Here is a 27,050-nt window from a genome sequence, read left to right as displayed (position 1 = left end):
CTGCAGATCCTAAATTTTCTCCTGCAGGCTGCAAGGGTGACTGGAGCTGAATCTTGTCCCAGCATTTCCTTGGAACAGTGCTCATTGTGGGTACATCCCAACCTCCACACAGACTTCCCGAGTGGGAATAAGCTGAATTCAGGCTGTTGTACTTGATTTATTGATTTTTTTTACAGGAAAAGTGGAAAACACCACAAGGAAGATAAGGCCAGAGCTGGGCTGTCCTGAAGCCATTACAATGTGATCCCACCAGGCATTTGCCCTTGGATTTGCTGATAATTAACGTTTCCTTGGTAATTAACACTTCCAAACATCCCATCCCTATATTGTGGGGATTTTATCAGCAAAGAGCCACCAACAGTCAGAGATGTGCACGGACTAGGGCTGGATTTTACTCCTGGAGTTCCCAGCAAACCCAGCAATGCAAGAGAGGTGAGACAGAGAAGGAAAGAATTCCATGACACAAGAGAGTGGAACAGGTGAACTTCCTGGAGGACAATGCCCATGCTCTGCTCAGGAATGCTCAACAACCAAGGATCCAGGATCAAGGGATCCAGAACCAGCCCAGAACTCCAGAATCTTAGTCTTGCTAAAGATCCTGAAGCAGCTGCCCCCAAGGACTCACTTCACACCAGGTTTTCCCAACACCCATTCCCAGGAGCACAGCCCCAAGTCCCTCCCATCTTCCAGCCAAATGAGCCCCTTGGCATCTCTCCACGTGGGAAAGAGCTGATCTTGTGAAGGACAGTGGTGTCTCCAGTGAAAGCTGAAACGTAAGGAGTCATCTCAGATGTTGGGAAAAAGGAGTGGAGAGGTTTTGGCAGGATGAAGCTCCCTGTTAGTGAACTGTCCGTTCCTTCTGCCGCTGGTAATCTGCAAGGGAGGGACAAGGAGAGGATAGGCAGGGGGAACAAAATGTTCAGGAAAACATACATTCTCACGTGGAGGCAGTGGTTTAGACCCTCTGGTTTTAAAACTGCACCCCGACCAGTCATTTCAAGTGATTTTAGGCATTTAGAACAAAATTATTTGTTTGAAATTATTTGTTTGAAATTCCCTCTTCCCCTACTCCTTTTTTTTTTTTTTTTTTCCCTTCCTTACGGCTACTTTCCATTTTACTAAGAATCCTTTTTTTTATTTGACTTCTTCCTTTCTTTAATCTCTTAAATCTTGGAACTTTATAGGTGCAGAAGAAGAAACTGGGAGTGAACCCAGTCCTTCCCTTCACTCACAGTTCAAACATCCTTAGGGAGTGATAACCACCCCCGGCACTTGTGCTAGAGTACATTCTTATGTTATTCAAAGATAATTACCTTAAATTCATGAGCTCTAAATTAACTTCTCCATTCCCCAACCATCCCACTTTCCTGCTCTCCAGGTTTTCCTACGTGGGCAAATGAGGCCAGGCCTCATTATCCTGATGTGGTGCCTGATCCCAAATCAACAGTCAGTGATCTTGGGCTGCTAAACTTGGGTGGAATGGACAGGGATTTATGGAAGTTTGCTTCCCAAGGAGCATTCCAGGACTGGGCACTTACTGTAGGGGAAGTACCGGACACGCATTGTTATCTCCCGTGCCGTCTTCAAGATTTCCACTGCCTGGAAAACAAGGAAAGAGCATTCCATGGGTTCTGTGCTGGGCTGAGGGCCTGGAAGGAGGTAGATTCCCCATCCCAGTGCTCACCTTGCTGTGCTCAATGTCCTGGAAATCCACATCGTTCACTGAGAGCACCTGGTCCCCCTCCTGCAGCCCAGCCCTGTGAGCATCCGAGTCTGGAATCACCTGGGAAGGGAGAGCATGGATGGCAGCAGTGGATGTCACACAGCTCCCCTCCCACACTGCCCCAGGGAGCAATTCCAGGGGCTGGGAAGAGATCAGGGAGTGGTGCAGGATGTTCTGAGGGCTTTGTGGCAAATCCCAGCCCCGGGCTCAAGGGGTGTGAGGCAGACAGAGCCTTCCTGCACATCCTGCTGGCTTGGCTGCTCCCACCGGCACAGGCAGGATCCAGGTGGGAATGGCACAAGGATGGATGGACACACCTTGGAGATGAAGATTCCCAACTGTGAAGCTTTTCCTCCCCGGATGTTGAAGCCCAGCTGTGGGAAAAGCCAGCAGGGAAACGCAGTCACCAAGACTCTTCTCTTGGGCAAGTTCTCTTTCCATTCCCCAGGACTTCTCCCTGTCCAGGGCCCTTCCCATTCCCCAGAACCTTCCTCCCTGCTCGGTCTCCCAGATGGATCCAAGGCATAGGTGCTGCAGTGCTCAGCCAGGCAGCAGCACCATGCCCTGTCTCCTAATTCCTGCCACCGGGAACACCTGAGGGGCCCCCGCTCCCATCCTCCACCAGCTCCACATCCCAAGATACCACATCGGGAACAACCCCTCCCCTTGACCACCGCCCTGAATCCGCCACCCTGCCCGCCCCACGCCTGTCACAGCAGTTCCCTGGCAGGCCAGAGCGCTGCCAGTTGGGAATAATGCAACTCCAGCGCCTTTTTTATCAGGAAAAGCTCTGGGAACCGCGTCCGGGAACGCGACACCGCGCCCAGGCAGCGTCGGGCCGGCGCCGCCCGCCTCACCTGCGCCCCGGGCGGCTTCTTGAGGACGATGGTGCGGGGCAGGAACTGCGTGAGCTCGTTGTTGTAGTCGGGGTGATACACGCGCTGCGGGGGAAGCGCGGCGGCTCAGCCGGGGCCGGGCCGGGCTCCCCCGCCTGGAGGGGCCCCGCCACCCCCGCCGTCCCCGGGCTGTCCCCCCGCTCCCCCCGCCCCGGGCTGACCTCGTGCGGCGGGACCCAAGCGGGCGGGCTCTCGTAGGGCGGCAGGAAAACCACCGGGAAGTCGTCGTAGGGCACCCGGCCCTCCATGCCACCGCTCCGCCGCCGCCGGGACGCGCCGCGGGAGTGACGCACCGCGCAGCGATTGGCCGCGGCCCAGCCGTCGCCCCGCCCCCTCGCCTGGCGCAGCCGCGTTTGATGAGTTCCACCCCGCCTCTCGCTCTGCCTCATCCCCGCCTTCGGTTGACCCCGCCCCTACCTGACTCCCCGCTCTGCGATTGGCTGGGCTCCGCCTGTCGGTGACGCACGGCCCCGCGATTGGATGGGGCTCCTCCCCCGCCTGACGCCCGTCTCGGTGACTGGCCTTCAAAGCGCGCGGTCGGGTTTGAACCGCAGCAGTTGTGGCGGCGGCATTCGGACGGGGCGCGTCGCTTCCAGGTCAGTCTCGCTCCCACCCCACAACGCCGGGCAGGGCTAAGCCCAGAGCCCCGGCAGGGCCGCTTCCCTCGCGCTCTACCCCGCTCCCGTCTCACGGCGCTCGTGTCCCGCAGGATGGCGATGATGCCCGAAGAAGAGAAGGGCAGCCCGGTGCGCGTGGCCTTGCGCTGCAGGCCGCTAGTGCCCAAGGAGACTAGTGAGGGCTGCCGAATGTGCCTCACCTTCGTTTCTGGAGAGCCGCAGGTGAGGCTCGGGGGGCTCCCGGGGGTCCCGCAGTCCCGGCGCGGTTATCAGCGCTGCCCCGTCCCTCTCCTCCGCAGGTCGTGGTGGGTAATGACAAGGCCTTCACCTACGACTACGTGTTCGATCCGTCCGTGGAGCAGGAGGAGGTTTTCAACACAGCTGTGTCGCCTTTGGTCCGTGGAACCTTCAAAGGTTTGTCCCCGGTCTTGTCCTTTCGGAACCCGTTTCCCTCCACAACGCGAGGGGGATGTGTTCTCTGAGGCCGCCTGCTTCCCGAGGCTGCCTGTGTGGGGGAGTTTTCGTGGAATACCAAAAGAATTTGAGTAGGGAGGGATCTTAAATCCACTCTTGCCGTGGACAGAGGCACCTCCTGCTCGCCCAGATTGCTCCATCCAGTTTGGCCTTGGACACTTCCAAGGACAGCCACGTCTTCTCTGGGCAACCTGTACCCCTCCCTTCCAGGGAAGAATTATTTCCCACTATTCCTCTAGGTGTGGGAAGACATTCCCCCTTGTGCTGTCACTCCGGGTCCTTACGAAAAGTCCCTCTCCCTCCTTAAGAATAACACAATGAGTTGATAAAGATCCTGTTCCAGGATGCTGCAGTGGAGCTGGGATTGAACAGAATTTGTGCTTTGTTTCTGTTTAGCTCTAATAAGTCATCCAGTCCTAAAAAAGAGCTGAAATAATAATTTTATCTGTGCTTTATTGAGTTTTCATTGCCTTTCTTTTTTCCCCTCTATGTTCCTGACTGTGATCTATGCTTAAAGCTGGTGTAAACTGATGATTTTCTGGAAGGGTGGTTTTCAAAACTGCAACTCTCCATCCCCATGTGACTCATGCGAGTGCCCTTTGTTCCCCCAGGATACAATGCAACTGTCTTGGCATATGGACAGACTGGATCAGGAAAAACTTATTCCATGGGAGGCACCTACACTGCCAGCCAGGAACATGAGCCCAGTGCGGGGATCATCCCCAGAGTTATCACGCTGCTCTTTGAGGAGCAACAGCGAAAGCAGGATTGGAATTTTGTCCTCAAAGTTTCTTATCTGGAGGTAAAATTTTGGGTTTTTATCAAGTTAGGAATAGAGAGAGCTTTAAGGTCACCTCTTTCGGGTAACAAATATTGATTAAGCCAACCCCTAAGACTCCAGGAGGTTCTGTCATTCCTTTCTGGTCCAAGGTGTCTTTCCCTAAAGGAGAAATGAGTAAAATGTGATGCCAAATTAGCCCTAATTTCAGCATAGCTGTCTATTTCTTTGGCTGTTAACTTTGGGCTGCTCCTCTGCTGCTTCCAGATCTACAATGAGGACATTGTGGACTTGCTGTGCTCCTCCCGAGAACGTTCCCCAATCAGCATCCGAGAGGACCCCAACGAAGGCATCAAGGTCTGCCCTGCTGGCTGTGGGAGCGGGAGGGGGTGGCAGGGCTGGGGACTGAAGGGAATTTTGTGGAATTTTCTGTTATCCCTATAGCAGTGGGGATCCATGTGTTGGGAGCAGCACAGAGAGATCCAGCGGGGGATGGATCCTCAGGGAAAGCATAGCTTGCTAAGGAGCACACATCCAGTCCCTCCTGCTCCTCCCCTCTCTCGTCTATGTCCCTGGGAGCTGCTTCTCCAGTCCTTTATTCACACAAATCCTTCCCCATTAGCCCCTTCCTGTGACTGGCACAGCTCTCAGCTCCCAGCTCTCAGCTCCCAGCTCAGCCCAGAATATCCAGGGATTTGTCCCTGGAGCCCTGAGGAGCTCTGCCTCCATCCCAGAGCCCAACTGACTCTGGAGCAGGCAGAGAAACTTGGAGGGTGTTTAGGAAGAGGTGATGTGATTCCATGTTCCTGAAGTGAAATTCAGAACCAGTTTTTCCTGGGAGCTCCCATGCCAGGCCCCTTGGCTGGAGGTGACACTGATTCTTGGGAATGGGCTGGCACAGTCTGAGGTGCAGGGAGACTTTTCTGATCCCAGGTAGGATGAAGAGGAAGCAGAGGATGAACAATGTTTCTTTCCTGGCTACAGATTGTGGGGTTAACAGAAAGACGTGTCACTTGTGCCAGAGACACCGTGTCCTGCTTGGAGCAGGGAAACAGTTCCAGAACTGTGGGATCTACAGCCATGAATTCCCAGTCATCCAGGTCCCATGCTATCTTCACTATCTGTATTAGCCAGCAGAAGAAAAATGACAAGTGAGTATCATTGTGCAGCTGATAAGAGTTACTTTTCCAAAAGTTCCTCATCCTGGTCCTGAGTTCTGCTTCTCAAGGCAGTTCAGGTTTTGGCTGTCTCTCGGGGTTAGTTCTCTTTGTTCACCCAAAATTCAGGTGGTTGAGAGTCTTTTGCCCTCTGAAGGCCTGAGCCAGATGTGAGAATGAAACGGAGTCTTCAAGGTCTTGTTTTTTTTTTTTTTCTTGGTTTCTCATTGTTTATTAATTGTTATCTCACAATGTTCTCTGTGCCTGGCCGATGTGTTCTGCTGCACAGACACAGCATGACTCCCCCTCAATGGGAGTGAGATAACTGTGTGTTTTATTTACAGTTATGTGCCAATACCTGTCACCTGTACTAACACCTGTACTAATACCTAACAGGGTAGGCCAGGGGAGAAGAAGAAGCCAGGGCACCACCCTAATTCCTCCATCTTGTCTCCCATTCACCTCCATACTAAAAACCCTAAAACTACAAAATTTTCACCCGGTGATACACTGCACTACTGTCTGCCACACCTTTGTGACTTGTAATTCTTCTCTCAGTGTTAGAAGTGTTTTTCCACAGACTGAACTCAAAGGCTGTGTCTCCCTGGGCTCTGTGCCAGGCAATCCCCCTGGACTGGCTCCACACCCCCCTGTACAGATCTCAAACCCTCTTGCTCAGGTTCCAAACCTCTCTGCCGAGGTCTGTGACCTTCCAGGGTGCCCAGAGGGATGCCCTGGACTCCAACAGCTCTCTGAGTTTTGAGTTCCTGGGCTGCGCCTTTTCCACCTGGGAGTTTACCTGGGAGAGCAAAACAATTTCTTTCTGCCCTAGGAATTGCAGTTTATACTCTAAGCTGCACCTGGTAGATCTTGCTGGTTCAGAGAGACAAAAGAAGACCAAGGCCGAGGGAGAGAGGCTCAAAGAAGGTCTGTCTACTGGGACTGGTGGAATTTGGGTTTCTTCTCACTGGGGAGTTAATAAAAGAGCAAAGCACTTCTTTAACCCTTTAATCTGATGTTTTAACCTTGTTAAAGTTTTACTGAGGGCAGGAAACGAGGAGTTTGGAGCTGTTGAGTTGGCTTTTCTCACTGTGAGCTTTCTCTGCAGGAATCAACATCAACAGAGGGCTTTTGTGCCTGGGAAATGTCATAAGCGCTCTAGGAGACGAGAGTAAAAAGGGAGGGTTTGTTCCTTACAGAGACTCGAAGCTGACCAGGCTGCTTCAAGGTGAGAGAAGACCATGACAAAAGCCTAAACTTACAGATCCTTTTTAAATAACAAAGCAGGAGAAAACCCCACAGCTTAGAGCTACTGCTGTAAAGGGATTTGTTTATTTAGTTCCCCACTGAAGATGGGACTTTCCTGGATTCTTTATTTTAGGTTGCAAATGCAGTGAGATGAACTCAAAAGGAGTCCTGCTCCTTGTGTGATGGGGTGGGGAAACAAGACAAATTCAGGGCATATTTTTGGTCAAGTGAAGGAAGAGGAGAAGTCTGGGAGCAGACTTTTTACTGCACCTTAATTATGGCATCTTTCTGGGTGATGTCACAGCCAGAATGAAGCTCCAGCTGCCTGTGCTTTCCCTGGGATTTGTTTTCTTAGGCTAAATATCTAGTCTTTATTTTGGAATAGCTGGAATTTTTCTTTTAATATATTTTATTTAAGTTACCCTTTAATTTGGGCACAGCTTTAGTAATTACTGAGATTTTTATGGTAGTTATGTAATTTGGTGCAAAAGCTCTTCAGTATTTTCCATGTCTGAAAGCACTTCATTAAAACCTGAATTGGGCTGGATGTGGGGCCTTTTTTTTTCTCTCATCAGTACCTTTAAGGAACCAATTTGTATAAAGCCAAAGAATGAAGTTCCATGCAGTTTCGTGATCTGTTCTTAGCCAAAAATTCCTTAAATTGGAGGAAATTCTGAATATGCATTGAAGTCTTGTTACTGAGGGGAGAGGAGAACCTGAAGAACCAGGCATAAAGAAATTATTTATTAGGGCAACAACTGGGGCTTCTGGCCTGTTCTTCTGTTTCAAAGCCTGGCTTTGGCTTTCAAAAACCCACTTTAATACAGAACTGAGTGGGCAGAGGAGAAAGTAATGATTGACTCCACAGTCCAACTGTTGGATCTGCATTTTGGGGACGCACTCATGGGGTTGAAACCGTTGAATGGTGACATTTTGCTGTCATTGTTGCTCTGACAGGTTTGACATTGTTTCTTTTCCTTCCCAGACTCACTGGGTGGAAACAGCCATACTTTGATGATAGCTTGTGTGAGCCCTGCTGATTCAAACCTTGATGAGACCTTGAACACCCTGCGTTACGCTGACAGAGCCAGAAGGATCAAAAACAAACCCATTGTCAACGTGGATCCCCACGCAGCCGAGGTCCACCAGCTGAAGCAGCAGGTACTGGGGGATCCCCTCAGGTTCTGAGCTCAGCAAACCCTAAGGGAAGGCACAAGCTCACAAAAATTGCAAAACATCCCTAATGTGCATTGCTCCATCTCTGGAGGTGGCTGGGAAGGGGATACCTGGATATTTCTTGGAGTTTTGCTGTAGCTATAGAAAAGTGGTGGTGCTGGTGTGGTTTAAATTCCCTTTCCACCCAACAAATCATTGCCTGGTGAGCTACAGGCACAACTAGAAATACAGAGGTGGTTTGGTGCCTTCTGAAATCTCCTGTCTGTGCCCAGCCATGGTGGGGAAGGGAAGAGTTTTCCCTGGCATGATCCTAGAGGGAAATGAATGGCCTTTTATTTGAGGAGTAAATTTCTTGAAATACTGTAACAACACCACTCCTTTCTGACAGGAAAAGATCACACTCACACCGAAGCACCAAGCTGGAGCAGTGGAAAGTCCCGTGCTGGTGGCTGGGATGGCAGGATGTCTGGGCAGGCAGGGTAGGGAGGTGCAGGGTCACACTGTAGCAAGAGGAGCAGTGCAGGGCTGGCCCAGCTCCAGCAGGGAGGCAGAGAAGCTCAGAATTCCAGGGCAAGTAGAGGATAGTAGATTTCCCAGGACTGGACCCCTCCAGAGATAGTGAACTCCTCTCACAGCAAGCAGCAACCCAGCTGTTCTCTCTCCCTGAACGCCAAAAAACAGAGAGAGGCTGCCTCAAGCTGTGTGCTTTACCTGCTGCAAAACTCACATTATCTCCTCCTCCAAGCTTTGATCACACCTTTGTTTTGGTTGAGTTTGGATACTCTAAAGCATCCAACACTTCGTTTCTTTGGTAATTTATGGGGGGAAAAAAATCTTTAGAGTAAAAAATGAGCAAACCTAACCCCCAACAATCAGAAGGCTGAAAAGTCAGGGTGACACCTTTCCACGGGGAGTTATGGAGCAGGGGTGTTTGGAAGACCAAGGATCCATGGAGCTTCTACGCTTACAAGCAATAATTATTTGTCTTTGTAGGTCCAACAGCTTCAGGTGTTGCTGCTTCAGGCTCATGGTGGGACTGTGCCCTTGACTGCCGGGTAAGATTGGTTATTGAATGTTCTATGGATGTGTATTTATCACACTCCAGAGAAGTCTCTGGATCTCCTTAGCTCTGGGCTGTGCTGTGGAGTGAGGGAAGAAATTGGTTGCTTTTTCCCCTGCCTTTTTGCCATCCTTACTGGAATTCCCTGGGTTATTTAGTTTTGTATCAAACACTACACGACTGCGGTCATCTGTTGCAGGAAGTAAAAGAGGAACCAGGATACACCTCATGAATGAATTCCTGTCTCTGAGGCCCATCTATTCCTGTCCTCCTCACCACTCTACCCCTAAATGTGAGGCAGCTCCACCCCCATTAGCCTTAAAAGCACAGAATCTGGGACAGAGTTGGATTGTGCAGGTGTTGTGGTCTGGTGATGTTTCAAAACCAAGTACGTGGAGTTCACAGCCTCTGTTTGGAGGGTTTTCCTGTTTTCTGGATGTGTCCAAGGCTTGGACAGAACCTGTAGCAGCCTGGTCTGTGGAAGGTGTCCCTGCCTGTGGCAGGGGTGGGGCTAGATGAGCTTTAAGATCCTTCCCTCCCAAGCCACTCTGGGCTATTTATTGTCAATTATTTAGTGAATAGTAATAATTTTGGAGGTGCTGCCCCAAAGCCCAAACTGGCACCCAACTGCTACTTGCTGTTGCAGTGGTTTGGCCCCCTCAGAGAGTATCCAATCCTTGATGGAGAAGAACCAATCCCTGCAGGAGGAGAACCAGAAGCTGAGCCAGGGGCTGAGTGAGGCTGCTGGGCAAATAGCACAGATGCTGGAAAGAATCATCTTGGTAAGCTCACTTATTCCAGGAGAGCTCTAAATTGCTGGTAGTTGAATCAAAATCAGCTCTGGTATTTATGACATATTGAGCTCTCTTAAGTGTTCCTTTCACATTGATTCCAAATCAGAACCAAAAGCCTGCCAGAATCTGTTGGCCTTTAGTTTCCTTGTGGAAAAAGAGACCTGAACCTTGCAGTTTTTTAATACTTTAAATATTTTGTTATAATATTTTCATTAGCACTTGCACACCTGTGGTCTCCTTTCCTCACCCTGTGTTTTTTCCTATTGCCTGCAGTATCTGTCCCTGAAAAACTGCTGTGAAATCCAAACTGGTGACCCTGACCATGAAAGATCTTTCAGTGCATTGATTTTCACCTTTTGCTGCAAATTAATCAGCAGATTTCTGGCTTCTTCTATAAATCAGTATAATTTTGTGATTTTTTTTTTTTTTTTTTTTTTTAGACAGAGCAAGAAAATGAGAAGATGAGTGCAAAACTAGAGCAGCTCCATAACCACGCAGTGTAAGTGTCCCCACACCCTTCTCCTGGAATAGTGTCCTTGGGAATTCGGTGTTTTCAGTGGGAATGAACTGGATCAAATCATCTGGGGGTTTGTTCATCCAGAATTAATTCCGAGGTTGAGTGGGGAAAGTTGTTCTTCCCTGGCACAAACTTACCATGGACTTCTTCCCATGTTTCCAGATGCAAGTTGGATCTGCAGAAGTTGATGGCGTCTGTGGAAGATGAGGAATTAAAGGAGAATGTGAAAGTGATCCAGAGCCTGCAGCAGGTGCTAGCTGAGCTGCAGGTAAGGCTGAAGCCAGGGAGGAGGGATTGGTGTCAACTTACTCAAATCTGGGATTCCACTCCCAACAACTTCCCTCAAGGAGCCCAGGAATTAAAAGTGTGAAATTACTCTTGACATGGCCTGCAAAACTGTCCTGTTGTGCTTTAATGCTGCAGAAAGGCCAGTTGTGCTGCTCCTGGGTGGGGGAGAAAGAGGAGTCTACATGAAAAAACCTGATACTGGAGTTTGTCATGGGTTTACAGTCCCTGAATTAGATGGAGTGTTCTAAACTTCATGATTTTTATGGACAATGTAAATTGCAGGAACCTCAAATGGTTAAATAGAAGCTTCCAGGCTTCTGTCTAATGGAGGAATTTCAGTTCTCCCTCATTGTTCTGTTCTCTCCTGCTCTTCCTGTTCTCTCTGGAGAGAGAGTGTTCAGGGAAGATTTCAAGGAATGCCTTTTCCAACTAGACAAGGAGTTTCCTCGTGTTCCTTGAGGAGGAGGATGATGGTCTTCTCTTTCCAGAGAGGTTCTGGGCAGAGGAGAGTCATGTTGTGCCTTGCCATAATGTGCCAACACACTGTTATTTCCTTCATTTTATTTCATATTGCCCTTTTCACCTGAATTTTCTTCTGTCCACCAGAGTGAAAGTGCTGCCACTGCAGAAGCTGCTGTAGAGCTGTCAGACTCTGAACAGAACTCTCCAGGTGTAAGTGGGAGGCTCAAGTAGTGCATAACTCACTGGGGCATGGCTTTATTTCCTCATCCCTTTTATCTGCTCACTCCTGCTAATTTTCTAACCCAAATGCTTGATAAATCATCACTCTTGTCTGTGCGGTTTTAAACTCAATGTGTTCAGGGTCAAGAGCTTGTTCTCATTTCTGCATATCTGATTTTTTACATAAAAATGAATGTGAAGAGCATTGTAGAAACAGAGATCATGTAATTTAGGAGCTCTGGATTGGCCTCTTCTCAAGGCTGTGTCTCCTGCAGGAAGCACAAGTGGGACAGGAATCCAAGACACCCTCTGACTTCAGCATCCAACATGCCCTGCATCAGGCACAGCTCTCCAGGGAGCTCCTAGAGCTCAATAAAGCCCTGAGCCTGAAAGAGGCCCTGGCCAAAAAGATGTCTGACAATGATACTCAGCTGGACCATATTCATTCCCAGTATGAGGTAAAGCTGAAATCCTCCTTGGTCAGTTTGTTTTCCCCAGTTCTTGCTGGGGGAGGGGAAGCAAGGGCACCTGTCCTCAGGAGCCTGAGGGGGTTCTGATTTGGGTCTATTCTTTAAGCTTGGGTTCTTGCTCCCTTGGGCAGTTTTCCCTGCTGTGCTGGGATCTCCCATCCCTGAAATGATTCAGGCAGGACATGGTCCCAGCAACTCTGTGCCCACCAAGTCTCCAGAGTGGGATGGGCCAGCTGTGACCCTCACTGCCCTTAGAGAAGGTGGTTTAGCAGCCTCCTGCAAAGGAATGGGGTTTTTAATTATTTCTTATGTCTTAAAGCTTTGCCTCAGTGTTTCTTTCCATTGTTTTTATTTGGAGATTTATTATTGTCCTTTCTAGAGCAACATCAAGGATTTAGAACTGGAAGTCGGTAGTTTGCAGAAAGAAATGGAGCAGCTGAAGGCTGCTCTGCAGATGGCAAAGAAAGACAGCAACCAGGCCAAGTAAGAGAGCTCTGCCTGTAACTCTGGGGGTTGTTAATGTGTCTGAAAATCCAATGTCTTGCACTTCCATGAACTCTAAAAGCTCTTTTTTTAATGTAAAATTGTCCCTTTAATGTGCCAGGAGCTGCAGAAAAGCCTCCTGTGGGCTTTCAGCAGCAGCAGAGCTGAAGTGATGACGTTTTTCTTGAAGTGTCTCTGAAATTGGAAAGGATTTGTTGTTGTTTCTCTCCAGGCTGAGTGAGCAACGCAGGAAAAGGCTTCAGGAGCTAGAGGCAGAAATTACTGAGCTCAAGAAAAGGTTAAATGAGCAATCCAAGCTCTTGAACATGAAGCAATCCACAGAACACACAGTGTTGAAACTGAACCAGGAGGTCAAGGTAACCAACAGGCACCTCTCTCTTGAACCAGTGTGTCAAAGCAGCTCCCAGGCAGGATTCCTGACATGAATCCCAGAAATCCCAAAAAGGAAACCACTTTCTGTTTAGTCAGATAGAAAATAGTTTCTGACAAGATTCCTTTGGCTGCATGACCACAGTAGGCAGGTGATTACTGAGATTTGGGTGGAAAATAAGTCCAAAGTATCTTCTGGCACTTCTGATTTATTGCCTCAGTCAAGTAATTTGATTCCTCTTTGGTTTCCCTAAACTGTGCCTGTGTTGGTCTTCCCTTTATGCAAAAAAAAAAATTTCCCTGTTTTTAGCACTTTGAGAGTGTCCTGAGAGGGGGTACAGTAAGATTTCCCATCTGCCACATCCCACACCTGGCAGGCACAGAGGGAATGGAGGTTGAAGCTCTTTAGGATGTAAATCCTGGATTATTCTTTCAGCCACTGGTGTTTTTCAGGAAATGAAACAGCAAAGGGTGCAGCTAATGCGTCAAATAAAAGAAGACTCGGAGAAATTCAGACAGTGGAAACAACAGAAAGACAAAGAAGTCATACAGCTAAAGGAAAAGGTGAGCAAACAAGCTCCTCACACTGTTCCTCCCTCCAAAGGGCTGCTGCAAGGTTTCTTTAACTGAGAAGCATCTGAGAAGGGCTTGGAAATGCTTTGAAGAGAAGCTTGGCTCATGTTGCTGCCACTGTTCACCCCTTGGATTTGCTTGTGGCTGGAGATCTTCAAGCTCTTGCCACAGCTGTGACTCTGCTCTAAATCAGAAAGCAAAAAATAGTTAATATTTGAAGGATTTAGAGAGGTAGGGTTTGGCCTTAGCATGGGAGGTTTTTAAATTTCCAAAGGAATGTTGGATCTGCAGGTTAATAAAATCTGGGAGCTTTGTGATGGCTGACTGCAATGGCCAGCAAACACCTGGAGTTTGGTGTTGATGCTTTGGGAAGACTGACCTGAAACAGAGACAGGATAGAGCTAGAGGATAAAATAGGTGTTTATTGAAAGGCCTCCAGGATCCTCCTCGAGCAGGACAGGGTCTGGCCAGGGCTACACCCAGAGTCCACTAAAAATTGCCACATACAAAATTGCTGACTGGTCATGAGGTCTTATATTTGTATAATTTTTGGTCCATTGGGGTTTAATTTTCCTGTTACAGCTTCAGGCTGTGAGGTCTCGTCCTTCTTGTTTTCTCCCTTCAGCCCACCTTTGTTTGTGCCTTTGGGCCTGAAAGTTGTCCTTGGTCTGCAGCAGGAGAAGGATTTGTTTTGTCTATCTGCCTTGTGGAGTGAGATTACTGGCACTTAATATGAGGCTCAGAACTACACCCCTAGGCAGCACAGAACCTGAAAACATGAAAGATAAAACTTAAGGCATAACTTCTCCCCTTTAGGGGCTCAACAAGGCCTTTTCCTTGTTGACTCTATTCTAAATATTTACACATAAGTCTTTAGAAATAGTGAACAGCTAACTGTAATGAACATTAAACAACAGTAATAAACATCTAACAGTAGTATTGTTTTGTATGGTTAGGTATTATGCCAAGAAAAAATAATGATTATTATGCACAGTTTCTTAATTGTAGAGGGTGAATTTTATTTAAAGCATGTCTTCATCTCTATTAGTCTCTGCTTTTACAGTTGTTTCTGGAGCAGAATCTCTCTTAACTCTGGACTAGTGCTTCTAGGGTCTTTTGCCATCAATTTTGACTGTGGTGAGAGTGGTCAGCAGAACTTGGAATGGTCTTTTCTACTGGGCCTGTAGAGGATCATCGTTTCATTACTTAACATAGACCTAGTTTTCAGGTTGAAAGGAATGCACAGGTGTGTTGGGTCTTAAGGGTCTGGATAGCACGATGTAAGTCTGGAGCTTTTGCAAAGTAGAACTTAAAGCCATCAGATATCTCTATAAATTAAGTTTTCCCTTCATGTGAGTTTCACCTGGAATATGTGAGACCTGATATGGTCTGCTGTATAGTATTTCATAGGGACTAATGTTATTTCTTTACTTGGTTATATGCAGTTTTTCAGTAAAGCTATAGGCAAGGCCTGAACCCATGTTATAGAAACTTCTTACAAATTTTGCTAATTTGTGTTTTGAGAGTCCCATTCATACGTTCAACTTTTCCACTCACTTGGGGTCTATAAGGTGTATGCAAACCTCAGGTAATTCTCAAAACCTGGCTAACTTCTTTAACTGCTGTTGCAGCAAAGTGCTGTCCTTTATCTGATGACATCTTTAAGGGAACCCTGAACATTGGAATTATATGACTGAGCAAGACTTTTACTATTTCTTTGGCTGTATTAGTGTGACAGGGGCAAGCCTCTGGCTATCTACTGAAGGTGTCAACTAATGCTAGTATGTACTGGTATCTTTCCTTGTGTGAAAGATACCCTGAAAAATTTATTTGCCAATAATCTTCAGGAAAATGTCTTGCTTTAGTTAACTCTTAATACAACTCTTCTCTTAATATCAGGGTTGTTTTTACAGCAGATTTTACATTTGCTCACTACTGATTGTATAATGTCGATCATTCTTTTTTTCTATTACTACCTTTTTTAGATGTTTCAGGAGGTTTTCTACTTTGAAGTGTGTGTTTTCATGTTTTCTTTGGGCTAGTTCTCACAGGATCAGGGGTGGCACTACAGCTTGATTTGCTGATGTAACAGCTCATTCACTTTGTGATTGCAGCTTTAAGAAACTTGATTAGTTTGTGGTCTGCTTGGTTATATTTTGGGGTGAACTTTGACAAATCGATTTTTTTTGTGGAATTACTGTGAGAATACCTTTTTTGCAATCCTTCTAGCTGCTTTATCAGCAAGGTGGTTTCTTATTACTGGAGGGATGTTATTTTGTTGTTTTGGGGTTTTTTTTGTGACTTTTGCAATGTATGATACCTACTTTTGTAGGGTTTTTTAATGCTCTCTAAGAGGGCAAGTACTTGTTTAGCATGTTTGATTTGATTACTTTGAGTGTTCAGAAGGCTTTCTTTTTAGATGTGTTGTGGCTTTAATTTGGTTTTTTGGCCAGTGCATCATTTGTGTCGTGGTTTTACATTGGTCAAATTTTATTTATTAACCGGGAGATAGGACTTTGGGAGAAAAAGGTAAAACAGACACAACTTAAAAGTAAAAAGAGATAGATTTTATTACTGTACAGTAAAGAAAAGGGGGAAGAAAAACAATTGAGACATTCAAACACCTTCCCCCCTGCCAACTGTTCACTTTCCCACTCACCACAGAGAGAAAACCATGATTTTTAGTCAGTTGCCACTATTTAAACACGATCTTGCATCACCTTGGGAGAGGAGCCTCTCTAGGGTTATGGAGAACACGCCACATAAAAAAGTTCTGGTGGCTTTCACAGATCTGCAACCACCTGGAATTTTTGCAGATTTTGTGTAGTTTTACCCATATAACAGCTTTCCACGCTGTTTATGGGCTTCCACATGTTTGGGGTATCATTTTAAGAATGCTTTTCTAGTACAAAACAGGGATTCTCTTCTATTTTTAAATTCACTTCTCTTTTAAAGGAAATAGAAACTTCCTTGTTCTTTTCCAGGAGCCAGGGACATATTTTAATCAAAATTCTTAATTAAAACTTATGTATATCAATACACACAACTCTTTGGTTAGAATTTGCATTCCCCCAGGCAGCATTAGGATATTACAAAACCAGTATTTTTTATATAGTTTACATTTAGAGAAGTCAGGTCAGAAATGTTCAATTTTTTTATTTCATTTTCTAATAGTCTTCAGTTCTTTTACTGTCTTTGTTTCAATGCTGTCTTTTTACATTTTAAATTACTCTGTCTTCCACGGAGGAGGGAAAAAGGTTAAAAGTCTTTGCCCTGAGGTTTTTTCTTTCTTTCTTTCTTCAGTGGAGTCTTGTAACTTCAAGGCATATTTAGAGACAGTCCATATATTTACTTTTTTTCTCTTTGCTGAGGTCTAAGGCTTTCATGAGTGCAATCAGTTCAGCCTTCTGTGACAACACATCTGCTGGCAGGGCTTTTGCCTCGATCACTTTATCTTGTGTGGTGACTGCATAACCTTTTTGATATTTTTTATAAAGCCGCTCTTATCTGTGAAGAGCTTTTAGTTTGGTTTTTCCAGGGGTACGTCTTTCAGGTCAGGTCGACTGCAATATCCTTCCTCAGTTGTCTGTAAACAGTCATGCTCAGGCTCATTGTCAGTTTAGGTGGAGAACAAAAACATGGCAGGGTTAACAACAGAGGTTGTTTTCAGGGTAATACCATCTTGTTCTAATAACAGTGCTTGATATCTAAGCATTTGCTTACTGGGTAGCCAATGCTTCTTTTTTTGTTCCGGTACAGCTGCCACAGCATGGGGTACACACACTACAATGTGTCTCCCAAAAGTAAGTTTTCAGGCTTCTTGGATCAGGAGGACTGTGGCTGCCACAGCCTTCAGTTATCCTGGGCAGCATTGTTTAGCTGTTTGGAAAAGTAGCCCACAGCCCTGTGTTGATTCTTGAGGTGCTGTGCTAGTTCTCCTAAAGCTATATTTAGTTTTTCATGTGTAAGAAGTTCAAAAGGTTTAGTTAAGTTTGGTAGTCCCAGGGTTAGGGCTGATGTTCGAGAGTGTTTTAGCTGTTTAAATGCCATTCTAGTGTTTTCAGTCTATATGATAATTCTTTTTTTAGCTGCTTTTAGTGGCTTTATCAGCAGTTCATAATTTGCTATCTACAAATGACACTTAACTTACTATTTCTAGAAAAGCTTGCATCTCTTTCACAGTATGGGGCTCTGGGAGTCGACAGATTGCTTTTTTTCCCTTCTTTGCTGAGCTGTTGGTGTCCATGGAAAATCTTAAGACTGAAATAAACTACTGCTTCCTTGGTAATCTTTATCTTTAGAAACTTTGTACCTACTCAGTCCTAAGAAGTTTAATAAACTTACACTAAGTCGTATGAAATCATCTCTAGTTTAAGTTGCGACCAGGATGTTATCTACATATTGAAGAATAATTCTTTCTGCTCTTGTCTCTTTCAGTCTTCTAATTCTTTCACTAGTTAGTTTCTAAATATTGTTGGACTATTGTGGAAACTTTGGGATAAGACTGTCTAAGTGAGCTGAGTTTTCTTCTTCATCTTGGGGTTTTTTTCACTCAAAAGCACAGAGCTCTTGGCTGTCTTTATGCACAGGAACGTAGAAAAAGGCATCTTTTAAGTCTACAACAGTAAACTATTCTAATTCATCTGTCACTCTGGTCAAGAGTATGTACACGTTGACTACCACTGAGTGTATGTATTTGGTAATTTTGTTAATTGCTCTTAAATCTTGTACTAATTGACAACTCTTGCTATCTGCTTTTTTTAACTGCTAAAATTGGGCTATTGAATGTAGACTCACATTGCACGAATAAACTATGTTGCAGGAATTTTTCAGTTACAGGTGCCAATCCCTTGAAGTTTTCTAATTTCAAAGGGTAGTGGTTTTGCCTTATTGGTGTGGCTCTTGGTTTGAGTGTATTGCTCACTGGTTCTGCTCATTTGGATCTTCTTGGGAATATCACTGGCCCATACTAATGGATTTTCTACATTTCCAACTTCAGCAGGGATTTCATCAAACTTTTTCCTGTAGAAAAAGTGCAGCAATTTGGACTAATTTAGATTCAGGAATTATAACTTACACACTTGTGCACAGCAATTCCTGTCCTTCAATGCCCTGGGATGCTCAGGCTGGAATTTTGGGGCTGCAACCTTTCCTTTGTCGTGGAAAATGACTTTTCCAGTTGTTTTTCCTTGCAGGACCGAAAGAGGCAACATGCGCTGGTCAGGCTGGAGAGGGATTTCGAGAAACAGGCCAGCATCCTCCGGCGTAAAACAGAGGAGGTAAGGAGCCAACATCTCCTGGAAATTCCCAACCAGTCCCTTAAGTCTGACAACTGGGGCTGGAGGAAGGAATAGGATACACAGAAACCTCTTAAAGGAAGCTTAGAGGCTGGAAAGAAAAGCTTTTCTTTCTCTAAAAGCTTTTTCTCTCTGGAGAAATCCCTATTTCTGCCCTAGGGCCTTTAAAGGATCCCATTTAAATTTGCTCCTTAAAGGCCAAATGTACTCTGGGCACCAAATGGCTCTGAGTCCCAGGTTCCTGTGGCAAATCCATGCAGATGCCCAAGGTAGGAAGTGGGAAAAGAGTTTGGGTGGTGAGTCTACAAGGTTGCAGTTCAAAATCCTTTCAGGATGACTTTGTAAAAGAAATGCATCTTCAACCCCTCCTTTTGGTTGCTTTCTTCTATCTTCGAGCCTAGAAGGATTTTCTCTTTAGAGGAGGAATGGCAGCAAAGGAAATAAAGCAGGGGCGTGAATCCTTGAGTTAAACCAGGATAACCTGAGATTATTAACCTTGTGCTGTCTCTGTCCCAGTGTTTGCCCTGGACTAGGAATCCCTGGTCTTTCCAGCTGTAGCAGGTGATTTGCAGTCCCTGTTCACTCCTTGTGGCATCTTTTCCAGGCAGCAGCTGCCAACAAACGCCTCAAGAATGCTCTGCAGAAGCAGAAGGAGGTAGCAGATAAACGGAAGGAAACCCAGCTTCGGGGCAAGGAAAAATTTGCTTCACGGGTCAAAGTGGGTAACACTATTTTTTGCATCTCAAACAAACTGGGATTTGGGGTGGATACTGCTGGTCTTGGTGACTGGAGCACAGGAGGAGGAGCAGGGAATTGGAGTGGGATTATACAGTTTCTCTGAAATGCCTTCAGAGAGGGTTCAGTCCTGGATTTGAGCTCAGCCACTGGATTTTGGGGGTTATTTTTCTAGAGCTGGCTGGCAGATGAAGTTGAAGTCCTTGTTAGCATCGAAGAGGCTCGAAAACACCTAGCAGACCTATTGGAAAACAGAAAAGTCCTGGCAGAGCAAATCCGTGAACTGAAAGACATGAATAGTGCTGGAATAAATCCACCTGCGAAGATCCGGGTAAGAGGGACGTTCCTTTTCCCACCCCACTCCTCTGGCTGTTCAGCAATACTGGAACCATTATTCTCACTCCTACTTGGGTATTGTCCTCTGACATGTCAGGGACAAGAGGTGCTGAAGGAACTTGTTACTTAATGGAATTGAGGATTTTTTTTTTTTTTTTTTTTTCCCAGAAAGGGCAGTCAGGCTTTGGAATGGGCTGCCTAGAGAGGTGGTGGAATCACCATCCCTGAAAGAGTCCATAAAATGTCTAGATGTGGCACCTGGGGACATGGGTGACCTGTCACTGTTGGGGGAATGGCTGGACTCAGTGCTCTGGGAGAGCTTTTCCAGATTCAAGGATTCTGAGGGATGTGAGTGGCTCAGTCCCCTTAGCAAGTGCGCTTTTGGGCAGGAGTGATAAGACTGAAGCTGTAGGGAGATGCCTGGAGGCTTGTCTAGCTAGAATATCTGTAAATGTGTGATTTTTCTCCCCTGTTCCTGCCCTGGATCCATGTGCTGTGATTCCAGAGGCTCACATACTGCGTCTCTGACATGGAGACTCGGGAAATGGATCTCTCCTTCTCCAAGCAGATTGAGAGCCTGCAAACAGAGATGGACTTCAGGTAAGGCAGTGCCACAAAGCTCATCCACACAGCCTGGCCTCTGGCTTTTCCCTCATTTCCATCCCAACTCTAGGAGGTGGAAGAGGATGTAAAACACGCAGACTGACACTGGAAATGCTGAGGGAAAGGTGTTGGTTTTCCTAGTTGGAATTTTTGTGAAATATGGGGAAAGTACTCAGGCACTTAGACTGGGTGTTTTGAGCTGTTAGTGAGCACTTCCGAGGGTGAAAACCTTCACTTGGCCCCACTCCACTTTTATTTTGAAATGTGGAGTGAATGCAAAACTCCCCAGGGGAGCAATGCATTCTCCGGGTGCTCTACTGAGCAGCAAAAATCTCAATTTATACTATTTTACTTAGTATTCTGGGAATAGTAACAGTAGCTCAGAAACCAGCCCTGGTTTTTTCCTGTGTTGTAACCCCAAATCCATGGATTCTTCCTCAGGAGTGCCCAGATAGCAGATCTGCAGCAGAAACTCATGGATGCAGACACTGTAGATCGGGCCAAGCAGCGCTGGGACAGCATTGCCACCTTCGTGGAGGCCAAATGTGGTCTAAACTATCTCATAGCAGAGGTAAACCCTGGATTTTTCCTCTTTTATCCCTGAAAATAGAGGTTGTAAGTCTGCTTAGCCACAAATAAAAGGAAGTTACCAAAGTAATTTGAATGAAGCCCTCTTGTAGGGGGTGAAGTTTATTCCCTTCTCCAGTTTGGATTAGACTAATCTATATTGGGGAGTGAAATCTGAAAAACAGGGAAGAAGAAAGTGGAATAGATGAGGATCTGGAGATACCAGCTAAGTGCTTGCATGGGAAAGGACAAATTTCAAAAGTGGAAAGAGAAGAAAAGTTATCTAAAATGCTTCCTGAACAAGCAGGGCAACAAGGGCAGTGCTGGCTGAGGTCAGGGGAAGCAGTGTAATTGGTGTTCAGATGGGAAAAAGAGAAATTGGGGTATTATGGGATCAGGTAAAGCAACTGAAGGACAGAATTACTTGTTGCTCCCTGGTGCTTGGAAATCAAAGGAGAAGGATCAGAAGGAAAATACTCGGAGTGTTGCAGGAAGGGAGGTGAATTCAGAACTGTGAACAAGACCCTCAGCTCCCTGGTTTGCACTTCCAAAGTGTCTGGCTCTGAATCTCTCCTGGTTTGCTTGGTGTTGAGGGCTGGCCCAGTTCCTGAGGTGGCTGGAAGTTAGAGGGATGCTTCCTTTCCACACTGCAGCACCTGTTCCCAGCAGGGAATCCCTGTCCCAAGCCATCCCTCGCTCTTGTTTTCCAGCTGGTCTCCTCCAAAATCCAGGAGAGCAAACTGCAGAGAAGCCTGGAGCAGAGCGAAGCCAGCTGCTCTGACATGCAGAAGATGCTGCTCGAAGAGAGAAAGCATGCAGCAGAGCTTCAGACAGACCTTCAAAATCAAATTTTATTGCAAGAACAACAACATCAGGAGAAGGTGAATCACAGCTCGTGGAAATCTTGGAGTCTGATCTCCAGGTCTGCTCAGAGAGGTCAAGGGGGGATGTGCTGAAATAAAGCTGGTACTGAATAGCAACTCAAATTTTGTTGGATTTTTGCAGATGGTTCATTAAAAGCCAAAGAAATTTCTGTTTATTCAGTAACTTTCCTCCTGTTTTAAAAGAGGAAGCTACACCTGAGCACAAGATTTCTTTTCAAGTGGATCATGAATTATGCTGGAAGTGGCAGGAAATTTCCCTGAGCCTGGACTTTGATGCCAAGTGCTCTCTTCAGAAATTCACTCCTGTTTATTCCAACTTGCTTTTAGGTTCTGTACCTACTCAAACAATTCCAGCAGGAAAAAGCAGCTGGATACACACTAGAAAATTCCCTGAACGAGCAGGAGAAACAAATGCAAGAGCGATTGCAGTTCCAGGTGCAGTGGCTGGGTGTGGCTGGGGGAGGGTGGGATCCTTTGGCATACCTGGAATTAGAAGAAGGACTGTGTGTTCCCTTTGCAGAAGCCTGCATGGGGTGATTGCTGTGCAGGCTGGAATACCCTTGGGGGATTTTCTTTTATTTGTCTCCAATGAAATAAATTTCCTCTCGTTCTGCAAACAGGAGGCAGAGTTGGAAAAAATGAGGAATGTGTGTGAGAAGAACCAAGAACTTATCCGAGAAAATGATGCTCTGAAAGAGGTAGAGCCTTGTACAGACACCAGAGCCTAGTGGCAGTTGGGTTTAATGGATTTTGCAGAGCTAATTCTTGTCCCTTTTGACAGAAACTGAGGACGTTCGAAGCTGCCAGTGGCCAGATCGAGCCCTTACAGCCAAGTCTATCTGAGACTCTAGATTCTACCTTGGCTTATGTTCCACCTACAGTAAGAGGCTGCACAGTTTGTATTGTACCTGAATTCTTTGCCAGAGTTGATCTTGGCTTTTGATAACGTGTTTTTTTCTTTCTCCCAAGCTGCTTTTGCCAGACACTTGTTCCACTCATTGAAGTGACTCTTTCAGTCCTTTGCAGAAGACTCAAATACCTTTCATTATTTTTTTTTCTTTTTTTTTTCCCAATAAAAAAATAGGCAAACAATAGGCAAAAAGATTATGCAAACAAAACCCCCAAACCTGTTTCCTCATTGTAGTTCTTTGGAGGTAAAGGAGGACTCTTTGTCCTCCTTTACAATCCAGGTTGTTTTTCTGTACCATTCTCAGTCTTCAAATTATGGAGTAAGGCACATGTGTCACAGCAAACTTTGCTGGTTTGCAAAGAGCCAAATCTTTGTGCTAGGAGGAAGAAGTTATTCAAAACTCTTTGGACAGGAGTGTGACACTTGTTTTTTGTCATGTGATGTGACAACTCAGACTTCCAAGGATTCGTCACTAATAGATTAAATTGATTGAATTTTCAACCCTGCCGTTTGGTTCTTTTTTTCTCCTCCCTTACTCCACAATCTTCTTGGCTGTGAGTGACTCTGAAAACCTTAATTAAACCTTATTAAAATATGATAATTACTAATAAAATAGAATCTGTGTGATTTTTGGTGGCCTAACCCCTTGTGCTCCTGTGTTGCAGCCTATGGTCCATCAGAAGGTAAAGGCCAGGTTCAAATTTCCCACCCACAAACCACTTGTGGTGAAGCTTCCATCTGCCACTCAGGAGTCAAAGGATTCTGACAGGCCTGCTGAGAAGGCGGGCAGAAGAGGAAAGAAAAGCCAGACGGGGGTAAGATCCAGCTGCCCTTGATCCAGTGTCTGTTAGGGAATCACTTGCTGTGTCCAAGGACTGGGTACGGAGCTGTGAGGTGTGGTGTCTCCACTGTTCTTGAAGTGGCAGGAATGGGTTGTTTGGGTGCCTGGGGGTATTTGGGACCTTCCCACAGACACAGCAAAGGTTGTCTGCAGTTAGTTACACCTTCCTGGACACGTTTTCCTTGTCCAAGTCATCTTCTCCCAGGTTCTGTCCTGCTGCCCATGCCTGAACTGGCTTCTGCTTCAGGAACAGCCCCAATAGCAGCCATATCCATCCAGGGAGCTAATTTTAGGGAAGAAAAAAAAAAAACCAAAAACAAACAAACAAAACAAACCAACAGGAAAAAAAAAGATGGACTCTTGTGTATCCCTGTTCCCTTTGGGAATCTGCAGCTTCCAGTCCTGACAGAGCCTCAACTTCCTCTGTCTCTGTCAGTCTGGAGCTTCAGCCTGTGGCTCAGAAAGTCCTGAGGCTTTTGGGGTGGGGACTCCTTCTTTTTTTGTGGAGATGTGGCACAGAAACTGGCATCCATTGGCATAACCTCAAGTCAGGCACTGCGTAACTGAAGCAACTTATCCCATAGATCCTGAAGATGGATCTGTAGGTGGAAAGATTTTATTCTGGATATTAGGAAGAAAACTATTCTGGGCTGTGGGACTGGCAGCAAAATGCGACAAGGGGCAGCTTGGGAGGGTGTGACTCTCCTTGAGATACCACAGCTGGCAGGACCTGGAGCATTCCAGGAGCATCCTGGCCATTGGATTCCCCCTTCCCTCCACAGTGCTCCTGCAAGGGCTGCTGTATCAACAGGAAGTGTGGTTGTAGGAGGCAGAAGCTGACATGCACCAACAACTGCAACTGCGTTTCGGCTAGGTGCAGGAACAGAAAGCGGAGCCTGGTGAGTGCTGCTGGCTCTGGGGGGATCACAGGGGCTGCAGGGCCTGGATTTGGGCAGGAGGAAAGCTGGATGAAGGGATAATTCCCACACAAGCATAGTTCGTTCAGGCAGAGCACCTGCACTTTGCTGAAACTTGGTGAATGTCATAATTAGTGCCTCTCTGGTAACTAAGGACAATTTTTTGCTGCAGTACCAGACTCTGCTTTTTGGCACAGGCGTTTGGAGTGTCACAGCAAAGGTTTTCATGTTCCCACTTCTCATCCACAAAATCTCAGGACAAATAATTTCAATTTTCCTTTTGGACTCAGTAAATTAAAGTTGTGTCTCTGTCTTAAGACAGCAGAAAACCTTGACTCATTCCCTCATTTCTGGATTTCTTTTTAAGAATGGAAGGGATGGTTTGGGGAGGTTTTTAGCAGCAGAAAGGTCCACAAGAAACTGATGTTCATTGAGGAAGATGTTCCTAGTGGGAATTTTGCTCTTGGATGTCAGAGATATGGAGCAGGGACATACCATAGTCCTCTAATTATTGCCAGTTTTATGGAGGCCTAGCCTGAACTACAGCATCCTGTACTGTGTAAAACTTCCCAGCTGGAGAGCAGGGGGCTGTGGTGGGAAGGGAAGGGATGGATGTTCTGCAAGATCTTCACCCTCTGCTGTCCCTCAGGATAAAAGCCCGTGTGAGAACAAAAGGGACTCAGAAGGATCTTTGAAGTTGGAAGACCCCACGGAAGTGAGAGAGGAAGGGAGCTTTTTCCAGCCTGTATGTGTAACTCCGACCTCAAAGGTATTCCCAGGGGAGAGCAGAGCTGCTGAACGAGAGATCTTGAAGGGAAATCACCTCAGAGGAGAAGCTGCTGCTGGAAAACTCTGCACAGCTCCAGGCAGCTTGTGGGGAAGTTTGGAATGTGCCTAATTCCCGAGTTTCCACACTGAAATGATGCCATAGGCTTGCCATGTTTTCCTGCAGCACCTTCAGCAAGGAGAGAAGGGAAGCAGGGAACTTGCAGAATATAAATCACATCTGTCCATGTTCAAAGTGACCTTAAGCTGTTGTGCTCTCTGATCTGGCACATCTCATTTTGCCTCAGCTAAACAAATTCCCTTATTCCATGGGAACCCTCTATTCCAGCTGAGGTCTCTTCCTGCTGGATCTTGGTATTTTGTCAAAAAATGTCTTTTTCTTGACTTGGGTGAAAAAAGCAACTCTTGAAGGTGGCCTGACACTTGGTGTCCTGCTGCCTCTGGTGGGTCACTGCAGCAGTGACTAAACTCCAAAAATTGTCCCTTGCTTTCCCACAGGTCCTGCAGGAACTCCTGGACCAGAACGCCCCCGCGGAAAAGCCTGGCACTTCTGCTGCCTCCACGCTCAGCAGCAATGAGGAGTGCCAGGAGAACCAGAAAGTCCTAAAAAATAAGAAGATGCTGCACACTGTTGCCTTCTTTTCAGGCTGTACTCCCATCAGTGAGGAGCCCAACTAAGCTTTCCCCTCTGTTCAGGCTACAGTCCTGGTCACTTTTGAGAGAGTTGGATTCTCCTGCTACAGCAGGAGCTTCAGCACTCAAAATGGAGTCGAATTCTGCTTCTAGTTGGTAGTGTCTGTAAATATTTGTGTATTGAGGAGGGTAAGAATCTTTCCTCTAGAATTCTTGTTGGAGTAAATGGGGGTAATTTTTCAGGTGAGCATGCCCAGCTCCCTCCTTCCTTCTTGAGCTGTGACTGCTGGGTACGGTTTCACCTGTAATCTGAAAACAATTCTGCCTTTGCACTGGGGATATTGTTCCTGCCTCTTCCCATGAAGTCTGAAGGAGCTTTTCCAGCTCCTCTGGAGGATCCATATGGAGTAAGGCAGCTCTGGCTAAACTCTTAAATAAGCAACTTGACTGGTCTGGCTTTCTGGCCCCTTTGGCCACTGGACCATTATTTTCAATGAACTTAGAAACCTAAACTCTGTCAATAATGTAAGCATTTTAACTCTGTTTTGTATCTTTAATAAAGGAATTAAAAATTAATGAAAAAAGCAATTAATAAAGCAATTGAGCAATTAATAAAGCAATTGAGCAATTAATAAAGCAATTAATAAAGCAATTGAGCAATTAATAAAGCAATTAGTTAAAAAAAACTGGCTTGGAGATGGAGTTATTGTGCCTCCTCTGGCCTCTCTGCAGTTGCACTTGCTCCTAAAGGCAGTCCAGGATTTGCTGCCACTGGGACCTGTCCAGACACCCCAAACAAGGTCCTGCTGCTTTTCCTTGCCCTCAGCCCTAAGATACGAGTCTCAGCAGGAAGAAAAGGTGATAAATGTAATCTTCACTAAATTTAATTCTTCCTTTATGCCTATGGTGGTGACCCAGCCCCTCTCTAGATCATGCACAGGGATAGTTTTCCTGACCTTAGAATCCTCTTTATTTATCTGGATGAGGGCTCTGCTAACTTAGGGAATCCTAGGATGGTTTGTGTTGGAGGAGGCCTTAAGGATCTTCCTCTTGCCCAGGTTGCTCCAAGCCCCATCCAACCTGGCCTTGGACACTCCCAGGGATCCAGGGGCAGCCACAGCTTCTCTGGGCACCCTGTGCCAGGGCCTCCCCACCCTCACAGGAAAGAATTTGTTCCCCAAATCCCCACTCACCCCGGACTTTCCAAGTCCTCTCC

General features: G+C 46.2%; 2 protein-coding genes across 4 annotated transcripts; one reads left to right on the top strand and one right to left on the bottom strand.

Moving 5' to 3' along the window:
* Positions 1 to 815: 815 nt before the first annotated feature.
* Positions 816 to 2,935, bottom strand: PDZD11 (PDZ domain containing 11). 3 transcript variants are annotated; one of them, XM_066338484.1, is made up of 6 exons: positions 2,781 to 2,935; positions 2,581 to 2,664; positions 2,041 to 2,097; positions 1,685 to 1,783; positions 1,539 to 1,599; positions 816 to 873 (listed from the first exon to the last, which is right to left on the bottom strand). In XM_066338484.1, exons 1-6 carry the CDS (start codon positions 2,865 to 2,867, stop codon positions 839 to 841), a joined length of 423 nt encoding a protein of 140 aa, XP_066194581.1. In that variant the 5' UTR covers positions 2,868 to 2,935; the 3' UTR covers positions 816 to 838. The 3 variants fall into 3 exon arrangements, with proteins under 3 accessions (XP_066194581.1, XP_066194582.1, XP_066194583.1); XM_066338485.1 differs by lacking the exon at positions 2,041 to 2,097; XM_066338486.1 differs by lacking the exon at positions 2,581 to 2,664 and having other exon boundaries at positions 2,781 to 2,919.
* Positions 2,936 to 3,305: 370 nt separating this feature from the next.
* On the top strand, positions 3,306 to 26,338 carry LOC136373893 (chromosome-associated kinesin KIF4-like). The gene is made up of 30 exons (XM_066338931.1): positions 3,306 to 3,458; positions 3,536 to 3,650; positions 4,322 to 4,512; positions 4,756 to 4,845; positions 5,473 to 5,639; positions 6,478 to 6,572; positions 6,754 to 6,873; positions 7,879 to 8,054; positions 9,063 to 9,124; positions 9,776 to 9,911; positions 10,364 to 10,422; positions 10,603 to 10,708; positions 11,335 to 11,400; positions 11,685 to 11,867; positions 12,259 to 12,362; positions 12,595 to 12,739; positions 13,206 to 13,316; positions 18,521 to 18,604; positions 19,227 to 19,340; positions 19,533 to 19,688; positions 20,199 to 20,293; positions 20,738 to 20,867; positions 21,574 to 21,744; positions 22,075 to 22,182; positions 22,368 to 22,445; positions 22,529 to 22,627; positions 23,323 to 23,472; positions 24,281 to 24,397; positions 25,065 to 25,184; positions 25,700 to 26,338. Exons 1-30 carry the CDS (start codon positions 3,330 to 3,332, stop codon positions 25,877 to 25,879), a joined length of 3,657 nt encoding a protein of 1,218 aa, XP_066195028.1. The 5' UTR covers positions 3,306 to 3,329; the 3' UTR covers positions 25,880 to 26,338.
* Positions 26,339 to 27,050: the final 712 nt, after the last annotated feature.

Source organism: Sylvia atricapilla, chromosome Z (genome assembly GCF_009819655.1).
Source record: "Sylvia atricapilla isolate bSylAtr1 chromosome Z, bSylAtr1.pri, whole genome shotgun sequence".
Classification (NCBI taxonomy): domain Eukaryota; kingdom Metazoa; phylum Chordata; class Aves; order Passeriformes; family Sylviidae; genus Sylvia; species Sylvia atricapilla.
Note: the sequence above shows the minus strand (reverse complement) of the source record. Positions and strands in the feature narration are given on the sequence as shown.